At 49.9% G+C, this 20,751-nt stretch overlaps 1 protein-coding gene across 1 annotated transcript in view; it reads right to left on the bottom strand.

Moving 5' to 3' along the window:
• Positions 1-20,751, bottom strand: part of LOC137385192 (palmitoyltransferase ZDHHC5-like) — a 102,376-nt gene extending 81,625 nt beyond the window's left edge. The window contains exons 1-3 of the mRNA XM_068060179.1: positions 20,708-20,751; positions 19,901-20,080; positions 17,604-17,750 (exon numbers count right to left, since the gene is read on the bottom strand). Coding sequence (XP_067916280.1) covers positions 17,604-17,750; positions 19,901-20,080; positions 20,708-20,751 — 371 coding nt within the window. The remainder of the gene's footprint in view (positions 1-17,603; positions 17,751-19,900; positions 20,081-20,707) is intronic.

Genomic DNA, 20,751 nt, shown 5'->3' with positions numbered 1-20,751 from the left:
AAAAACGCTGGCATATATCAGCAATGCCGAATGTCCTGATTTGGTGCTGTAGCCTTGATGTAGTTCGTGTGGTAAGTGCACTCCCTGGCCTGTACTGCTCAGAAGGCTCCATGCTCAATAACGGAGTTGGAGAGAAGAAAAATAAAAATCAGTAACCAGGGTTCCTGCTGCAATACACGAGACACAGAAACGTAGGCAACAAGAGGCAAAGTCCCAAGCTGCTGATACAAACAGATCTTGGTGCTGCGAGCAAGGCATTGACACTAAGAACTGCACTTTATAAACCACTACCCAGCCACCTCCACAACCCCAAGACAAATAAAATCACAGGACAAATTACAGAGTCACAAATATAATGTGGGGCTGTACAAGGACAGTTAACAGTGGGGCTCGAGGGCTGTCCGTGAATCAAAGCCAGAGCTGGGGGGCATCTGTTTAAGAAGGTATAATTTTCTCATCAATCTGTGCCTGATTACTCCAACTCAGATCACCCCACCCCACCACCATCATTTACAACCCTGTGTATCACCTCCAAGGCATAAAACCACACCCTGTGACGCTTGAGAAAGGACCTTTGCACCAGATAAGAGAACACTCATTAGACGCCTTTCAATAAAAACACAAATCGCAGCCAAGGAGCCAAAACCCAACACAGCCCCGTCGAGAAACAGGACAGCCTGGCGCATGCCACAGGCTCGCCTGTGGGATTTTTAAAACGTCACACGAAAGGCAAAAAGGCAAAAGGTAGAGCATTTCTGGGGCTCCCCTCCCCCAGCACCACACCTCACTCCACAGCATTCCAGCTCCCATCAGACAGCTCCAGGAACACGGCTAAATTTCAGCGAGAGACAGAGAGCACGGATATACGAGCTGCATTCAGACTCCAAACTGCCAACCCCACCCAACCTGTCCTCTCTCTGCTCTATTTCTGGATCTTGCTGTCCTTGGGTCAGTCAACCTGCCATCAGCAGACCACAGCAGCTGCAAGGTACACCATCACAACAGTCAAACATGACATACTCAAGCTCCGGCACAGTCACGAAAGGCGAATTGCCCCCCTTCTGGGCTGTGTGATTCTATGACATTGCATAAAACGTCGAACCGCGATACTTTCTGGAATTTCGTTTTAATAAAAAGTAGCACTGCTGCCTTTTTCACCACTGCTAAACTTTTTACCCCACTTTACCCTTTCCGTGCAGGTAAACTCCCTTTTCTACAGCACCTTTCCAAAACCTAAGGAGAGTCCAAGGCAGTTTACAGCCAATGAAGTAATTTTAGAAGAGTAGTCACTGCTGTAATGTAGGACATACAGCAGCCAGCTTGTGACAGCAATGTCCCACAAACAGCAATTTGATAAATGACCGGATCATCCCAGCTCTCCTTCCAATAGTGCCCATGAGATCTTTTATATTCAAATGCGAAGGCAAAGAGGAGCCTCGGTTGAACAGGACTTCCGACAGTGCAGCACTCCCTCAGTACTGACCCTCCGACAGTGCAGCACTCCCTCAGTACTGACCCTCCGACAGTGCCGCACTCCCTCAGTACTGACCCTCCGACAGTGCAGCACTCCCTCAGTACTGACCCTCCGACAGTGCAGCACTCCCTCAGTACTGACCCTCCGACAGTGCCGCACTCCCTCAGTACTGACCCTCCGACAGTGCCGCACTCCCTCAGTACTGACCCTCCGACAGTGCCGCACTCCCTCAGTACTGACCCTCCGACAGTGCGGCGCTCCCTCAGTACTGACCCTCCTACAGTGCGGCATTCCCTCAGTACTGACCCTCCGAAAGTGCAGCACTCCTTCAGGACTGACCCTCCGACCGTGCAGCACTCCCTCAGTACTGACCTCCCGACAGTGCTGCACTCCCTCAGTACTGACCCTCCAACAGTGCGGCATTCCCTCAGTACTGACCCTCCGACCGTGCAGCACTCCCTCAGTACTGACCCTCCGACCGCGCAGCACTCCCTCAGTACTGACTCTCCGGCAGTGCAACACCCCTCAGTACTGACCTCCCGACAGTGCTGCACTCCTTCAGTACTGACCCTCCGACAGTGCAGCACTCCCTCAGTACAGACCCTCCGACCGTGCAGCACTCCCTCAGTAGTGGATTACAGGCTCCAGTTGGAACCCACAACCTCCTTTCTGACAGGGAAACCACTGAGCCATGGCTGACACCAAGAGGAGGAACCTTGGCACAAATTTCCTGTCCCCAGCCTGTGCCAGCTGCAGTGCACCCTACCACTGCCCCACTTCAGGACTCGGGCAGATATTCGAACCTGGTATTCAGCGCTATGCTCAGCAAGTAGTAAACTGTCAGAGACATTCGCGCCACACAAGTGCCAGGCAATGACTCTCTCAAACAAGAGAGAATCAATCTAACCATTTCCTCTTGACATTCAATGACATTACCATCGCCCACTATCAAAATCCTGGGGGTTACCATTGACCAGAAACTGAACTGGAGTAGCCATATAAATACTGTGGCTACAAGAGCAGGTCAGAGGATGGGAATCCTGCGGCAAATAACTCACCTCCTGGCTCCCCAAAGCCTGTCCACCATCTACAAGGCACAAGTCAGGAGTGTGATGGAATACTCTCCACTTGCCTGGATGGGTGCAGCTCCAACAACACTCAAGAAGCTCAACACCATCCTGGACAAAGCAGCCCACTTGATTGGCACCCCATCCACAAACATGCACTCCCTCCATCACAGTGGCAGCAGTGTGTACCATCTACAAGATGCACTGCAGCAACGCACCAAGGCTCCTTAGACAGCACCTTCCAAACCCGCGATCTCTACCACCTGGAAGGACAAGGGCAGCAGATGCATGGGAACACCACCACCTGCAAGTTCCCCTCCAAGTCACACACCATCCTGACTTGGAACTATATCACCGTTCCTTCACTGTCGCTGGGTCAAAATCCTGGAACTCCCTTCCTACCAGCACTGTGGGTGTACCTACCCCACACGGACTGCAGCACTTCAAGCAGGCAGCTCACCACCACCTTCTTAAGGGCAACTAGGGATGGGCAATAAATGCTGGCCGAGCCAGCGACGCCCACATCCCATGAACGAATAAACAAAAACATGCCTGCTCTAGTGAGAACATTAAAACTGAGGCCTATCTGGCTGTTGTAGCCCATTAGATGGATGTTAAAAGATCAAGTGGAACTGGAAGCCAGGAATCCTGCCAGTGCCCTGGCCCAACATTGCTCCCTCGACCTAGTCAGTCATCTCACCCGTTTCACAGGATTGCATTATGTGCAGTCCCCTGTGGCAGTGCAATTTCATATGAATAAGTGTGAACTGATGCACTTTGAGAGGAACGACATGGAGACACACCATCATCTACACAATACTATTTTGACGGGAGGGAACAGCGCAAGAGTTGACTGAACTGGGGTGCACAGTCACAAATCTTTGACGGCGGCAAGGCAAGTTGCTGAGCTGGTTCAGAAAGACTATGAGCTTTGTAACTAGGGGCACTGAATACAAAAACAAAGAAGTTAATGCTGAACCTTTATAAATAACTGGTTAGGCCCCAGCTGGAGGATTGCGTCCTGGACTCTGCACTTTAATAAGGATGTCAAGGCCATGGAGAGGGTGCAAGAGGGTCATGAGTTTTTGGAATTCTCTTCCTCAAAAGGCGATGGAAGCAGAGTCTTTGAATATTTGTAAGGCACGGAGGTAGATAGATTCTTGATAAGCAAGGGGGTGGAGGGTTATTGGGCGTAGGTGGAAATGTGGAGTAATTAGTTCAGCCATGAACTTATTGAATGGCAGAGCAGGCTCAAAGGGCTGAGTGGCCTACTCCTGCTCCTAATTCGCATTTAAGAGGAGTTTGACTGGAACAGTCCCAGGGATAAGGAACTTCAGTTAATGTGGAGAGCCTGGAGAAGCTGGGATTGTTCTCCTTACAGCAGAGAAGGTTAAGGCGAGATTTAATAGATGCTGTCAAAATCACGAGGACTTTATTCGAGCAAGTAGGGAGAAAGCGTTTCCTCTGCTAAGAGGGACTGTAAGCAAAGGTTATATATTTCAAATAATTGGCAAAAGAATCAGAGGGGAAATGAGGGGAATTATTTTCACAGAGAGAGGATTGTTAAGATCTGGATTGCATTTCCTGAAAGAGTGATGGAATCAGGTTCCATAGGACCTTTCAAAAGTCAACTAGGCACATATTTGAATGAGGACTAATTTGCAAGGTTACGGGGAAAAAGCTGGAGTGTGCGGGACTAAATTGGCAGCTCTTTCAAAGAGCCAGCACAGGCATAATGGGCCAAATGGCCTCCTTCTGTGCTGTAAGATTCGATGATATGGGCTGCTGGTGTTGCCAGCATAAGCAGTGACAGCACATCATCAGGAATTGACTGGGGGGAGGGAGACAGACAAAGTCGGGGATACGGAGAGAGCCCAGCCCCATCTGTGCGTGTAGTAACAAGAGGGTTAGAGAAGATGGCGGTGGGAATCAGGAATTAATATTCTTAATCCTCTTCGTGGCAACTGGTGGTGTGAATAAATCCCCATGATCTAGGCCAGCATGTGAGTTGCTAATCAGGGGCGCCGGGTCCAGTCACTGCAGGGTGGGAGGGAAGGGGTGTTTACAGAGACAGACAAAACTGGCAACTGAAGAGCAACTTAGCACATCCCTCAAACGTCCCAACCTACCTGCTTACAGAACTTCTTTGTGCAGTAGCTGCCGTTAAGTAGGTAACTGCAACAGCCATCCTGTGCATAGCATGATCTCACAATGAGATATTACTGTCGCTATGTGGGCAATTGCAATGCACCATTGTGCGCTCAGCAGGATCTCAAACAGCAATGAGTTGAACGATCGTCCATCTGCTTTTTATGATCAGCGCGGACATAGATTGATGGAGGGCTGCTGGCTAGATGCCAACTTACTGGAGCCTTTAACCTCAAAAAAGGTGGACTGGGCTTTGGTCCATCTTGCAACCACCAGCCTCCTCAGTACTAGAGTGACATCAGCACAACAAAGCACTCTCGATTTGCCAGAGTCGGACTTGAAACTGTTATCTCCCAAGTCACGAGACAGAACCCTTACCAACTTAGACCTGCAGATTCAGGTAAACGAGCACCGTACGTCGGCCTTTAGGGTCAGTCGCAGCTCTGTGGGCAGCATGCTCACCTCTCAGTCAGAAGGTCCTGGAATCAAGCCTCTCTGCAGACATTTGAGCACAAAATCTAGGCCGACAGACCCAGCATCAATGCCAAGAGAGCGCCACACTGTCACAGGTTCGGTACTAAGCGAGTGCTGCACTGTCGAAGGGTCAGCGCCGGGGAACGCTGCACTGTCGGAGGGGCAGTACTGAGGGAGCGCCGCACTGTCGGAGGGTCAGTACTGAGGGAGTGCTGCACTGTCGGAGGGTCAGTACTGAGGGAGCGCCGCACTGTCGGAGGAGCAGTACTGAGGGAGCGCCGCACTGTCGGAGGGGCAGTACTGAGGGAGTGCTGCACTGTCGGAGGGTCAGTACTGAGGGAGTGCTGCACTGTCGGAGGGTCAGTACTGATGGAGTGCTGCACTGCCGGAGGGTCAGTACTGAGGGAGCGCCACACTGTCGGAGGGTCAGTACTGAGGGAGCGCCGCACTGTCGGAGGGGCAGTACTGAGGGAGCGCCGCACTGTCGGAGGGGCAGTACTGAGGGAACGCTGCACTGTCGGAGGGGCAGTACTGAGGGAGCGCCGCACTGTCGGAGGGGCAGTACTGAGGGAGCGCTGCACTGTCGGAGGGGCAGTACTGAGGGAGCGCCGCACTGTTGGAGGGTCAGCACTGAGGGAGTGCTGCACTGTCGGAGGGTCAGTACTGATGGAGTGCTGCACTGCCGGAGGGTCAGTACTGAGGGAGCGCCACACTGTCGGAGGGTCAGTACTGAGGGAGCGCCGCACTGTCGGAGGGGCAGGACTGAGGGAGCGCTGCACTGTCGGAGGGGCAGTACTGAGGGAGCGCCGCACTGTCGGAGGGGCAGTACTGGGAAAGCATGGCACTGAAGTTGCCATGATTTGTATGAGATGTTAAACTGAGTCGCCCGTCTACTCCCTCAAGTAAGCATAAAAGATCTCTCAGCCACTAGTTTTTGAAGGAGAGCAGAGGAGTTCTCTCCACTGACCTGGGGCCAACTTTTATCCCTCAACTAACATGACTAAAAGGAAAAACAGATTTTCACATTGACGTTTGTAGGAACTTGCTGCACACGAATTGGCTGCCACATTGCCAACATTACAACAGTGACTACATTTCATTGTCTGTTAAGTGCTTTGTGACGTCCAGATGTCCCTTAAAAGCAGAGCCAAGCCATTTATGGGGGAGGTTTGAAAACACTTCTTCATGCAAAAGGTGGTAGTAGTGTGGAACACCCTCCACAGAAAAGCAGCAGATTCTAGCTCAATCATTTTTAAATGTAAGATCGACGGAGTTAAGATATAGATCAGCCGTGATGTAATTGAATGGCAGAACAGGCTAGAGGGGCTGAATGGCCTAATCCTGCTCCTATGTGCATGCAAGTTCTTTGTTTAATTCACTTGAAGCTGTTTCAAGTAGCCCAGTAACTATGCCTCACCCTGAAGTTAGACAGATCTGTGAGACAACCCAGGTTTCAGACAGTAAGATCCATCATTCCATTGGTGACTGCTTGACAGTGCAAGTAGGTGTGGTATGAAGTTCTTTTTTTGGAAATGCTCAGACGAGACTGCACTGGGAGCAATTCTCTATCCCATGATACCATCCCCCATTCTCACTAAAATTAAATATTTTCTGATTTCCATACAAGAGTCGAAATGGAATCGAGCAGCAAGGTATCTCGGGGTACAGAGACAGTAGTCACAAGAAACAGCGACAGATTAACAAGGACATTTTTTTAAAAAAAGCAGTGGGAATGATTGATAACGATGAAACACAAAGAAGGTGGTTAAACTTCTATCAAACCTTAATCAGACCACACTCAGTACTGTGCAGAGTCTTGGTCACCATGCTGTAAGAAAAGGATATGGAGGCACTGGAGACATTACAAAAATGATTTAAAAGGATGATACCAGAATTAAAAGGTTATTTATACCTATGAGGAAAGATTGATCAGGCTGGGGCTCCTTTCTCTAGCAAAGAGAAGGCTGTGGGGTACACTAGTTACAGAGATCAACTCCTCACTGGGAGACACTGTGTACAGCGACACGTGTTAGAGATCGACTCCTCACTGGGAGAGAGACACTGTGTACAGTGACACGTGTTAGAGATCAACTCCTCACTCGGAGAGAGACACTGTGTACAGCGACACGTGTTAGAGATCAACTCCTCAATGGGAGAGAGAGACACTGTGTACAGTGACACGTGTTAGAGATCAACTCCTCACTCGGAGACAGACACTGTGTACAGCGACACGTGTTAGAGATCGACTCCTCACTGGGAGAGAGACACTGTGTACAGTGACACGTGTTAGAGATCAACTCCTCACTCGGAGAGAGACACTGTGTACAGCGACACGTGTTAGAGATCGACTCCTCACTGGGAGAGAGAGACACTGTGTACAGTGACACGTGTTAGAGATCGACTCCTCACTGGGAGAGAGACACTGTGTACAGTGACACGTGTTAGAGATCAACTCCTCACTCGGAGAGAGACACTGTGTACAGCGACACGTGTTAGAGATCAACTCCTCACTCGGAGAGAGACACTGTGTACAGCGACACGTGTTAGAGATCAACTCCTCACTCGGAGAGAGACACTGTGTACAGCGACACGTGTTAGAGATCGACTCCTCACTGGGAGAGAGAGACACTGTGTACAGCGACACGTGTTAGAGATCGACTCCTCACTGGGAGAGAGACACTGTGTACAGTGACACGTGTTAGAGATCAACTCCTCACTCGGAGAGAGACACTGTGTACAGCGACACGTGTTAGAGATCGACTCCTCACTGGGAGAGAGAGACACTGTGTACAGTGACACGTGTTAGAGATCGTCTCCTCACTGGGAGAGAGAGACACTGTGTACAGTGACACATGTTAGAGATCAACTCCTCACTGGGAGAGAGAGACACTGTGTACAGTGACACGTGTTAGAGATCAGCTCCTCACTCGGAGAGAGACACTGTGTACAGTGACACGTGTTAGAGATCAACTCCTCACTGGGAGAGAGAGACACTGTGTACAGTGACACGTGTTAGAGATCGTCTCCTCACTGGGAGAGAGAGACACTGTACAGCGACACGTGTTAGAGATCGACTCCTCACTGGGAGAGAGACACTGTGTACAGTGACACGTTAGAGATCGACACCTCACTGGGAGAGAGACACTGTGTACAGCGACACGTGTTAGAGATCGACTCCTCACTGGGAGAGAGAGACACTGTGCACAGTGACACATGTTAGAGATCAACTCCTCACTCGGAGAGAGACACTGTGTACAGTGACACGTTAGAGATCAACTCCTCACTGGGAGAGAGACACTGTGTACAGCGACACGTGTTAGAGATCGACTCCTCACTGGGAGAGAGACACTGTGTACAGTGACACATGTTAGAGATCAACTCCTCACTCGGAGAGAGAGACACTGTGTACAGTGACACGTGTTAGAGATCGACTCCTCACTGGGAGAGAGAGACACTGTGTACAGCGACACGTGTTAGAGATCGTCTCCTCACTGGGAGAGAGAGACACTGTGTACAGTGACACGTGTTAGAGATCGACTCCTCACTGGGAGAGAGAGACACTGTGTACAGCGACACGTGTTAGAGATCGTCTCCTCACTGGGAGAGAGAGACACTGTACAGCGACACGTGTTAGAGATCGACTCCTCACTGGGAGAGAGACACTGTGTACAGTGACACGTTAGAGATCGACACCTCACTGGGAGAGAGACACTGTGAACAGCGACACGTGTTAGAGATCGACTCCTCACTGGGAGAGAGAGACACTGTGTACAGTGACACGTGTTAGAGATCGACTCCTCACTGGGAAAGAGAGACACTGTGTACAGCGACACGTGTTAGAGATCAACTCCTCACTCGGAGAGAGACACTGTGTACAGTGACACGTTAGAGATCAACTCCTCACTCGGAGACAGACACTGTGTACAGTGACACGTGTTAGAGATCAACTCCTCACTCGGAGAGAGACGCTGTGTACAGTGACACGTGTTAGAGATCAACTCCTCACTCGGAGACAGACACTGTGTACAGCGACACGTGTTAGAGATCGACTCCTCACTGGGAGAGAGAGACACTGTGTACAGCGACACGTGTTAGAGATCGACTCCTCACTGGGAGAGAGAGACACTGTGCACAGTGACACATGTTAGAGATCAACTCCGCACTCGGAGAGAGAGACACTGTGTACAGCGACACGTGTTAGAGATCGACTCCTCACTGGGAGAGAGAGATACTGTGTACAGCGACACATGTTAGAGATCAACTCCCCACTCGGAGAGAGACACTGTGTACAGTGACACGTGTTAGAGATCGACTCCTCACTGGGAGAGAGACACTGTGTACAGTGACACGTGTTAGAGATCGACTCCTCACTGGGAGAGAGACACTGTGTACAGTGACACGTGTTAGAGATCGACTCCTCACTGGGAGAGAGAGACACTGTGTACAGTGACACGTGTTAGAGATCGACTCCTCACTGGGAGAGAGAGACACTGTGTACAGCGACACATGTTAGAGATCAACTCCTCACTGGGAGAGAGAGACACTGTGTACAGTGACACGTGTTAGAGATCGACTCCTCACTGGGGGAGAGAGACACTGTGTACAGCAACACGTGTTAGAGATCGACTCCTCACTGGGAGAGAGAGACACTGTGTACAGGGACACGTGTTTGAGATCGACTCCTCACTGGGAGAGAGACACTGTGTACAGCAACACATCTTAGAGACCACGTCCTTACTGGCTCTCTCTGTCCCAGCTGTGATTAGCCAACTCAGCACAGATTATGGAATGGAAATGCGACTGTACCTTTTATAATCCAACGGTGCACCTGCCAAATAATCTTTTCTGCTCCAGTCAAAAATCTTGAACTTGCATCCTCCGGACATTCCCTCTTTTGTCACTGTTTATGCAGACAAAGCTTGAGGTTAACCCCATCAGGGGGAATGAGACGAGAAATGCGCCAGGGTGGATAATGAGCCCAAGTGAGACCTGAACCCACAACCTTCTGATTCAGAAGTTAGCACACTATCAATTGAGCTCCCTGAAAGCAGTGTAGGATATTTAACGCATGGCACATCAGCGCTGATGCAGATTATCGCAATAAACCGCTTACACTTTAGTATACTGATACCGATCCAATAACTACACCACCGAAATTTACAGCACAGAAACTGGCCATTCGGTCCAACAGGTCCATACTGGTATTTAAGCTCCTGATGAGCCTCCGCCTCCCCCCCACACCCCCACCCCACGACATCTCAGCTTATGAAAAAGGGATGAAATCTCACAATTCAACTGCAGGACTCCCACATCACTCCTGCTCAAAAGGAGAACATTAGGGACTTGACAAGAGATGCAGGGGAGAGTCCGGGTTTGTGGGGGGAGGTGGTTCAAGGTTAAACATGTGCCCACCTGCACTTTGGTCAAGCTAAATTCCCCGCAGGGACCATTTTCACCTTCAACGAGGTTGTAAGCTGTGTAGTCTGAGCTGGTCAAACTCCAGCCCTGAAGAGTTAACCTCCTGCTGATTCGACTTGTCCAGACTGGGGTCAAGTCAGTTTCTGTCCTCAAGGAGAGAGTGTGTTAATGCCAAGCAGGTGTATCGCTTCACTTATACAGAGCAGCCTTGCGCAGACCCTCTTTTAGAGCACTGCATTCAGTTCTTGGCACTGCAATGCAGGAAGGATATATTGGGTCTTGCAGGTGTGACTGCATCACAGACGCTAAGCATGATACCAGGTTTATAAGGCTTCACATCCATTCTCCTCCAAACAATTAATTACTGAAGCCAAGGAGCACCAGCCCCCACTGCTCCTCACGGTGGGATGGATTTTTAAACTGCTCGGAGTCCGGGTATGCAATTTGGCACTGCCGGCCTCCATGCTGGTTCACCGCCACAATCCCAATCCACTCCAAATGAGGCCAGCTCGGAGATGGATCAACCGCCAATTGAGGCCAATTATTGGTAATTAAGGGGCCTATTGAGGCCCTGTACCCAGGCCAAGGTGGTGGGCTCAGGGCGGGGCGGGGCATGGTAGCAATGGATCACACGAACGGGGGCAGGGGGGGGTCAGACCCGTAGCGGCCGCCAGGCCACAGCTACAGCTGCGGCTCATTTCCCCGGAAGGTGAGAGATAAAATCAAGACCCTTGACCTTGTCTGCCCTCTCAGGTGGACGTAAAAGGAACAGCAACTAATACTGCAAGGCAAGCCAGGGGGAGTTCTCTCTGGTGTCCTGGGCCCAATATTTATCCCTCAGCCAACATCACAAGATTTTAAAAAAAAAGCTTGCTTGGTCATCATCACATTGCTCTTTGTGGGAGCTTGCTGGGGGTGAAAGTGCTGCCAGCTGTGTTTAACTCCATGACAGCAGTGACCACACTTCTAAAGTGCTTCATTGGTTGCAAAGCGTTTTGGGACATTCCGAGATTGTGAAAGATGCTGCATAAATGCAAGATTGGCCTTATTTCTTTTGAACCAACAGATAAACTGGTCATTTGCGTCACTGCTCCTTGTGGGCTACTGCTGCCACGTGTGACAGCCACCGTTACCTGCTCAACATTTAAAAAGCGATGCATCGTGTGAGCTGTTCACTGATGCTTCTGTGCGATAAGAGCGCTATTAGTGCACTTATTCTTCCGGGGCACTCATGTGCATCAAAGGGCAGGGTAAATAAGGCACTTTGGCAGAGGTTAGCGAGCAGACCTGCTAGAGCTGTGGGCTGGGAAAGCTGTTCAGAAAGGAACTAAAAAAACAAAGGCAAGGGAAGAGAGAAAGCAACAGATTAAAAACAATCAGACCAGCAAGCAGTCCAGCAACATGAGCTGCAGCGTCTTGTACATCGACTTCACACTGTTACTGCAACCACTATCATCACAGCACAATCGCTCAAGAGTTACTGATAACGCAAGAATACTGGATTAACATCAGTAGAGATACAGTCAGTAACACAGGGCACTGGGGGGGGGGGGGGGGGAGAGGGGTTACTGAGTGACAGTGTGAGGGAGCTGGATTAACATCAGTAGAGATACAGCCAGTAACACAGGGACTGGGGGGAGAGGGGTTACTGAGTGACAGTGTGAGGGAGCTGGATTAACACCAGTAGAGATACAGTCAGTAACACAGGGCACTGGGGGGAGAGGGGTTACTGAGTGACAGTGTGAGGGAACTGGATTAACATCAGTAGAGATACAGTCAGTAACACAGGGCACTGGGGGAGAGGGGTTACTGAGTGACAGTGTGAGGGAGGTGGATTAACATCAGTAGAGATACAGTCAGTAACACAGGGCACTGGGGGAGGAGAGGGGTTCCTGAGTGACAGTGTGAGGGAGCTGGATTATCAGTAGAGATACAGTCAGTAACACAGGGCACTATGGGGAGAGGGGTTACTGAGTGACTGTGTGAGGGAGGTGGATTAACATCAGTAGTGATACAGTCAGTAACACAGGGACTGGGGGGAGAGGGGTTACCGAGTGACAGTGTGAGGGAGGTGGATTAACATCAGTAGAGATACAGTCAGTAACACAGGGACTGGGAGGAGAGGGGTTACTGAGTGACAGTGTGAGGGAACTGGATTAACATCAGAGATACAGTCAGTAACACAGGGCACTGGGGGGAGAGGGGTTACTGAGTGACAGTGTGAGGGAGGTGGATTAACATCAGTAGAGATACAGTCAGTAACACAGGGCACTGGGGGAGAGGGGTTACTGAGTGACAGTGTGAGGGAGTTGGATTAACATCAGTAGAGATACAGTCAGTAACACAGGGCACTGGGGGGAGAGGGGTTACTGAGTGACTGTGTGAGGGAACTGGATTAACATCAGTAGAGATACAGTCAGTAACACAGGGACTGGGAGGAGAGGGGTTAATGAGTGACAGTGTGAGGGAGGTGGATTAACATCAGTAGAGATACAGTCAGTAACACAGGGACTGGGAGGAGAGGGGTTACTGAGTGACAGTGTGAGGGAGCTGGATTAACATCAGTAGAGATACAGTCAGTAACACAGGGACTGGGAGGAGAGGGGTTACTGAGTGACAGTGTGAGGGAGGTGGATTAACATCAGTAGAGATACAGTCAGTAACACAGGGACTGGGGTGGAGAGGGGTTACTGAGTGACAGTGTGAGGGAACTGGATTAACATCAGTAGAGATACAGTCAGTAACACAGGGACTGGGGGGGAGAGGGGTTCCTGAGTGACAGTGTGAGGGAGCTGGATTAACATCAGTAGAGATACAGTCAGTAACACAGGGACTGGGGGGGGAGAGGGGTTACTGAGTGACAGTGTGAGGGAACTGGATTAACATCAGTAGAGATACAGTCAGTAACACAGGGACTGGGGGGGGAGAGGGGTTCCTGAGTGACAGTGTGAGGGAGGTGGATTAACATCAGTAGGGATACAGTCAGTAACACAGGGTGCTGGGGGAGAGAGGGGTTACCGAGTGACAGTGTGAGGGAACTGGATTAACATCAGTAGAGATACAGTCAGTAACACAAGGACTGGGGGGGGAGAGGGGTTACTGAGTGACAGTGTGAGGGAGGTGGATTAACATCAGTAGAGATACAGTCAGTAACACAGGGACTGGGGGGGAGAGGGGTTACTGAGTGACAGTGTGAGGGAACTGGATTAACATCAGTAGAGATACAGTCAGTAACACAGGGCACTGGGGGGGAGAGGGGTTACTGAGTGACAGTGTGAGGGAACTGGATTAACATCAGCAGAGATACAGTCAGTAACACAGGGCACTGGGGGGGAGAGGGGTTACTGAGTGACAGTGTGAGGGAGCTGGATTAACATCAGTAAAGATACAGTCAGTAACACATGGCACTGGGAGAGAGGGGTTACTGAGTGACAGTGTGAGGGAGGTGGATTAAAATCAGTAGAGATACAGTCAGTAACACAGGGCACTGGGGGGAGAGGGGTTACTGAGTGACAGTGTGAGGGAGCTGGATTAACATCAGTCGAGATACAGTCAGTAACACAGGGCACTGGGGGAGAGGGGTTACTGAGTGACAGTGTGAGGGAACTGGTTTAACATCAGTAGAGATACAGTCAGTAACACAGGGCACTGGGGGGGAGAGGGGCTACTGAGTGACAGTGTGAGGGAACTGGTTTAACATCAGTAGAGATACAGTCAGTAACAGGATGCTGGGGGCAGAGGGGTTACTGAGTGACAGTGTGAGGGAGCTAGATTAACAGCAGTGGAGATACAGTCAGTAACACAGGGCACTGGGTGGAGAGGGGTTACTGAGTGACAGTGTGAGGGAGGTGGATTAACATCAGTAGAGATACAGTCAGTAACACAGGGCACTGGGGGGGGGGGGGGGAGAGGGGTTACTGAGTGACAGTGTGAGGGAGCTGGATTAACATCAGTAGAGATACAGTCAGTAACACAGGGACTGAGGGGAGAGGGGTTACTGAGTGACAGTGTGAAGGAGGTGGATTAACATCAGAGATACAGTCAGTAACACAGGGCACTGGGGGGGGGGGGGGGGGGAGAGGGGTTACTGAGTGACAGTGTGAGGGAGCTGGATTAACATCAGTAGAGATACAGTCAGTAACACAGGGACTGAGGGGAGAGGGGTTACTGAGTGACAGTGTGAAGGAGCTGGATTAACATCAGTAGAGATACAGTCAGTAACACAGGGCACTGGGGGGAGAGGGGTTACTGAGTGACAGTGTGAGGGAACTGGATTAACATCAGAGATACAGTCAGTAACACAGGGCACCGGGGGGAGAGGGGTTACTGATTGACAGTGTGAGGGAGCTGGATTAACATCAGTAGAGATACAGTCAGTGTGGGGGAGAGGGGTAACTGAGTGACTGTGTGATGGAGCTCGATTAACATCAGTAGAGATACAGTCAGTAACACAGGGCACTGGGAGAGAGGGGTTACTGAGTGACAGTGTGAGGGAGTTGGATTAACATCAGTAGAGATACAGTCAGTAACACAGGGACTGAGGGGAGAGGGGTTACTGAGTGACAGTGTGAAGGAGCTGGATTAACATCAGTAGAGATACAGTCAGTAACACAGGGCACTGGGGGGAGAGGGGTTACTGAGTGACAGTGTGAGGGAACTGGATTAACATCAGAGATACAGTCAGTAACACAGGGCACTGGAGGGGGGGGGGGGGGAGAGGGGTTACTGAGTGACAGTGTGAGGGAGCTGGATTAACATCAGTAGAGATACAGTCAGTAACACAGGGACTGAGGGGAGAGGGGTTACTGAGTGACAGTGTGAAGGAGCTGGATTAACATCAGTAGAGATACAGTCAGTAACACAGGGCACTGGGGGGAGAGGGGTTACTGAGTGACAGTGTGAGGGAACTGGATTAACATCAGAGATACAGTCAGTAACACAGGGCACTGGGGGGAGAGGGGTTACTGAGTGACAGTGTGAGGGAGCTGGATTAACATCAGTAGAGATAGTCAGTGTGGGGGAGAGAAGTAACTGAGTGAATGTGTGATGGAGCTCGATTAACATCAGTAGAGATACAGTCAGTAACACAGGGCACTGGGAGAGAGGGGTTACTGAGTGACGTGTGAGGGAGCTGGATTAACATCAGTACAGATACAGTCAGTAACATGGTGCGGGGGAGAAGGGTTACTGAGTAATAGTGTGAGGGAGTTGGATTAACATCAGCAGACATACAGTCAGTAACACAGGGCACTGGGGGAGAGGGGTTACTGAGTGACAGTGTGAGGGAACTGGATTAACACCAGTAGAGATACAGCCAGTAACACAGGGCACTGGGGGGAGAGGGGTTACTGAGTGACAGTGTGAGGGAACTGGATTAACACCAGTAGAGATACAGTCAGTAACACAGGGTGCTGGTGGAGAGGGGTTACTGAGTGACAGTGTGAGGGAACTGGATTAACACCAGTGGAGATACAGTCTGTAGCAGGATGCTGGGGGCAGAGGGGTTACTGAATGACAGTGTGAGGGAGCTAGATTAACAGCAGTGGAGATACAGTCAGTAACACAGGGCACTGGGGGAAGTGGGGTTACTGAGTGACAGTGTGAGGGAGCTGGATTAACATCAGTAGCGATACAGTCTGTAACACAGGGCACTGGGGGAAGTGGGGTTACTGAGTGACAGTGTGAGGGAACTGGATTAACACCAGTAGAGATACAGTCAGTAACACAGGGCACTGGGGGAAGTGGGGTAACTGAGTGACAGTGTGAGGGAACTGGATTAACACCAGTAGAGATACAGTCAGTAACACAGGGTGCTGGTGGAGAGGGGTTACTGAGTGACAGTGTGAGGGAACTGGATTAACACCAGCAGAGATACAGTCAGTAACACAGGGCACTGGGGGAAGTGGGGTTACTGAGTGACAGTGTGAGGGAACTGGATTAACACCAGTAGAGATACAGTCTGTAGCAGGATGCTGGGGGCAGAGGGGTTACTGAATGACAGTGTGAGGGAGCTAGATTAACAGCAGTGGAGATGCAGTCAGTAACACAGGGCACTGGGGTAAGTGGGGTTACTGAGTGACAGTGTGAGGGAGCTGGATTAACATCAGTCGAGATACAGTCAGTAACACAGGGCACTGGGGGAGAGGGGTTACTGAGTGATTGTGTGAGGGAGCTGGATTAACATCAGGAGAGATACAGTCAGTAACACAGGGCGCTGAGGGGTGAGGGGTTAATGAGTGACAGTGTGAGGGAACTGGATTAACATCTGTGTTAAATTTCATCTGCCACTTGTCTGCCCATTCCACTGGCCTATGTCCTCTTTAAGTTTATCGTTATCTTTCTCACAGTTCACAAGACTTCCAAGATTTGCCTCATCTGCAAATTTTGAAATTGTGCCCTGTATACCCAAGTCCAGGTCATTGATATTGCTCAAGAAAAGCAGTGGCCCCCCCAGTATATACCTTTCTTCAGTCTGAACGACAGTCATTCGCGACTACTCTGTTTCCTGTCACTCAGCCAACACAGCCAGGCTCACCAATGAGAAAGGGGTTGCGGAGGCAGTGTGAACGAGGAGATCCATGCTGCCAGTGTCCCTTTCATTCCATTAGGCTCTAACTTTGCTGACAAGCCTGTTTTGTGGCACTTTATCAAATACCTTTTGGAAGGCCATGTACACAAGATCAACCATCTGTTGTCACCTCATCGAAAAACTCAATCAAGTTAGTTTTGCCTTTAACAAATCCGTGCTGGCTTTCTTTAATTAATCCACACCTGTCCAAGTTAATTTTGCCCCAGATAATGATTTCTAAAGGCTTGCCCTAGCACCGAGGTTAAACTGAGTGGCCTGTAGTTGCTGGGCTTATCCCTACACTCTTTTCTGAACAAGGGTGTCATATTTGCAATTCTTCAGGCCTCTTCAGATCTAAGGGGGAACGGGAAGGTTATGGCCAGTACCTTCACAATTTCCTCCCTTACTTCCTTCAGCTTCCTCAGAAGCAGCTCATCCAGTCCTGACGGCTTACCTTCCCAGTCCCTTCAACCCCACCAAGTCGAGCTCCCACTTCCTCGTCCACACCGCCTCCTCAACCCCTTTACCACTGGTGAGCCTGGCTGAATTATCAGAAAGCAATTTATGAGCAAATGCGTCTCTCCCAGCAGCCACCTGCAAGCTACAGCAAATTTACTGCAGAGGATTAAAAAAAGAAATACAAGGTTATATTCACAGTGCTCTGGGGGAAAGAAAGGGGGGAAAAAATGCGACTCAGGTACCATGAGTGAGTTCTGAAAGGTAAAGATGACTATGACATGGCCTTTTTGGGGAGTTTTGCTGATGCTTATTAACAGTGGGCAAAACAGCACCTTTATCTTTTAATTTATATCCTCTATCGCCCCATTGTCCTGGGCCCCAACATTTATCCATCGACAAACATCACACAAAAGAAAACAAAATGATCCAGTTATTGATGTTTGTGGGAGCTTGCTGTACGCTGCCACATTTCTTACATCACAATAACTACACATCAGAAGTACTTCATTGGCTGTAATTTGCAGCAGGTTTGCGGGGGCTATGTGGCCGACGCCTGCTTCTATTTATGTTCTAAATGCACTCCGGGATGTTCCAAGGTCATGAAAAGCGCCATATAAATGCATGTTATTTTTCTTGCTTGAATCAACATACATTCTTTCCATCCAGCCCTGGCTGCAAATTACTGTGGACCCGCCTCCGGATGTAAACTGGAGAAATCCCTGTTTCTTTTACTGAAAGCTTCTGAAGAGAAAGCAGGGTTGGGGGGCCGGGGGAAGCAGAAAGGGCAGACGAGAAGAGATCACTCAACAGAGTTGAGACTGCAGGGGGCGGGGGATGGAGTAAGTAGTGACAGCAGAAGTGGAAAACCTAAGTTGGGAGGCTCAGGTGCAGTGACTGAGTGTGTGAAGAATCCAAAAAGCCCAACATGAAGACTGCGAAGGAACTCAAGAGTGTCCCTCCATGATGGACAGAGAATTGTAACAGACGTGAGGAAGGACATGTGCCATCCGACACTCAGAATTTTGCATACTGCCCTTTATGGAACCCCCAATATTTATTTCAGATATAAAAACAAGAAATGCTGGAAATACTCAGCAGGTCTGGCAGCATCTGTGGAGAGAGAAGCAGAGTTAACGTTTCAGGTCAGTGACCCTTCTTCAGAGCTGAATGGTTACTGACCTGAAGCGTTAACTCTGCTTCTCTCTCCACAGATGCTGCCTCACCTACTGATTACTTCCAGCATTTCTTGTTTTTATTTCAGATTTCCAGCATCTGCAGTATTTTGCTTTTATTTATTTCAGATGTTTCCTCAAGTTTAAAGATTGAGTAGAGGGAGCTCTACACTGTATCTAACCCGTACTGTACCTGTCCTGGGAGCACTCGATGCTGACACTGGGTATAAAGTGGGGAGGACACACTGTCAGGGTAATGTAGAGGGAGCTCTACACTGTATCTAACCCGTACTGTACCTGTCCTGTGAGCACTCGATGCTGACACTGGGTATAAAGTGGAGGGCACACTGTCAGGGTAATGTAGAGGGAGCTCTACACTGTATCTAACCCGTACTGTACCTGTCCTGGGAGCACTCGATGCTGACACTGGGTATAAAGTGGGGGGGACACACTGTCAGGGTAATGTAGAGGGAGCTCTACACTGTATCTAACCCGTACTGTACCTGTCCTGTGAGCACTCGATGCTGACACTGGGTATAAAGTGGAGGGCACACTGTCAGGGTAATGTAGAGGGAGCTCTACACTGTATCTAACCCGTACTGTACCTGTCCTGGGAGCACTCGATGCTGACACTGGGTATAAAGTGGGGGGGACACACTGTCAGGGTAATGTAGAGGGAGCTCTACACTGTATCTAACCCGTACTGTACCTGTCCTGGGAGCACTCGATGCTGACACTGTGTATAAAGTGGGGGGGACACAGTGTCAGGGTAATGTAGAGGGAGCTCTACACTGTATCTAACCCGTGCTAGAACTGTTCTGGGAGCGCTCGCTCCTGACACTGGGTATAAAGTGGAGAAACACACTGTCAGGGCTAATCTCGAGGCAGCTCTACCCATTCTGGGAGTGCTCAAAGCTGACTCTGAGTGCTGAATGGAAACCTTGGATTTCCCTTGGGAATGAGGTCCCTAATTTGACAAACACAAAACAACAGTGCAGCTTTTACTGACAGGGACACTGAATAATAAACACAGCGAGTTGGTAGTTTGTTTTGCACTGCTCCCCCTTTTTCCTACTGAAGGCACAGAATCATGCTGAGGTATGCTTACATTCGGCATCACCTGACCTCCAGTATCTTGCCCCAACGGCCATACTTGAAATGAGAGCCTGGACACAGTTTTGAAAGGATATTCAACTGCGGAGGGACAGTGCTGCTGCCCACAATACAGTCTCTGTACAATGCATATTGTGCACTGTTCTGGTCTTCATATTCTGAAATGGAGACAAAGGCACTGGAGAAGCTGCAAAGAAGATTTCCAAGGATGATACCAGAACGGGGTGGTTATACCCATCAGGAATAGCTGAATAGGTTGGACTCTTTTCCCTAGAAAGGAGAAGGCTGAAGGGTGATTTGTCTTTCAAATTCTGAGGCAGTCCAACAGGGTGAGGGTAGAGAAGGTGTTTCCACTGTGGAGGAGACCAGAACTAGGGACCATAAATGTAGGGCAATCACTTGCTAACACAGGGACTGTCTGAGACAGATAGCAGAGCTGCATTAAAGAGGCAGCTAGATAACTACACAATTGAGGAAGGAATCAAAGGATCTTTCGATAGGATGAAATGAAGTTGGGGCAGGGGTGAGCGGGGTGCGGTAGTGGTGTGCGGCACGAGAGGGGGCAGAAACACCAGCATGGAGCTGTTGGGCCCAATGATCTGTTTCTGTGTTCTACATTCTACGTAATCCTGTTCTAACTCAATGCTCTGTGCCCGCACCCCAAGCCCACTAACCCGTCAGCCTCACTTCTGCTGATCCCCACTGGCTTCTCCCCATTCCCCCAGTGCATCAAACACAAAACACGCAGCCTCATTCACAATTCGCCCCACTCTACGAAAGCAGGACAAGTAAAGGTAACTGAGCTCAGTCTTACCAGCCCCAGTATTCAGGGAAATCATAGCCCTCAATATTGCTCAT

Source organism: Heterodontus francisci, chromosome 28 (genome assembly GCF_036365525.1).
Source record: "Heterodontus francisci isolate sHetFra1 chromosome 28, sHetFra1.hap1, whole genome shotgun sequence".
Lineage (NCBI taxonomy): Eukaryota > Metazoa > Chordata > Chondrichthyes > Heterodontiformes > Heterodontidae > Heterodontus > Heterodontus francisci.
This window is presented reverse-complemented; position numbering and strand designations above follow the sequence as displayed.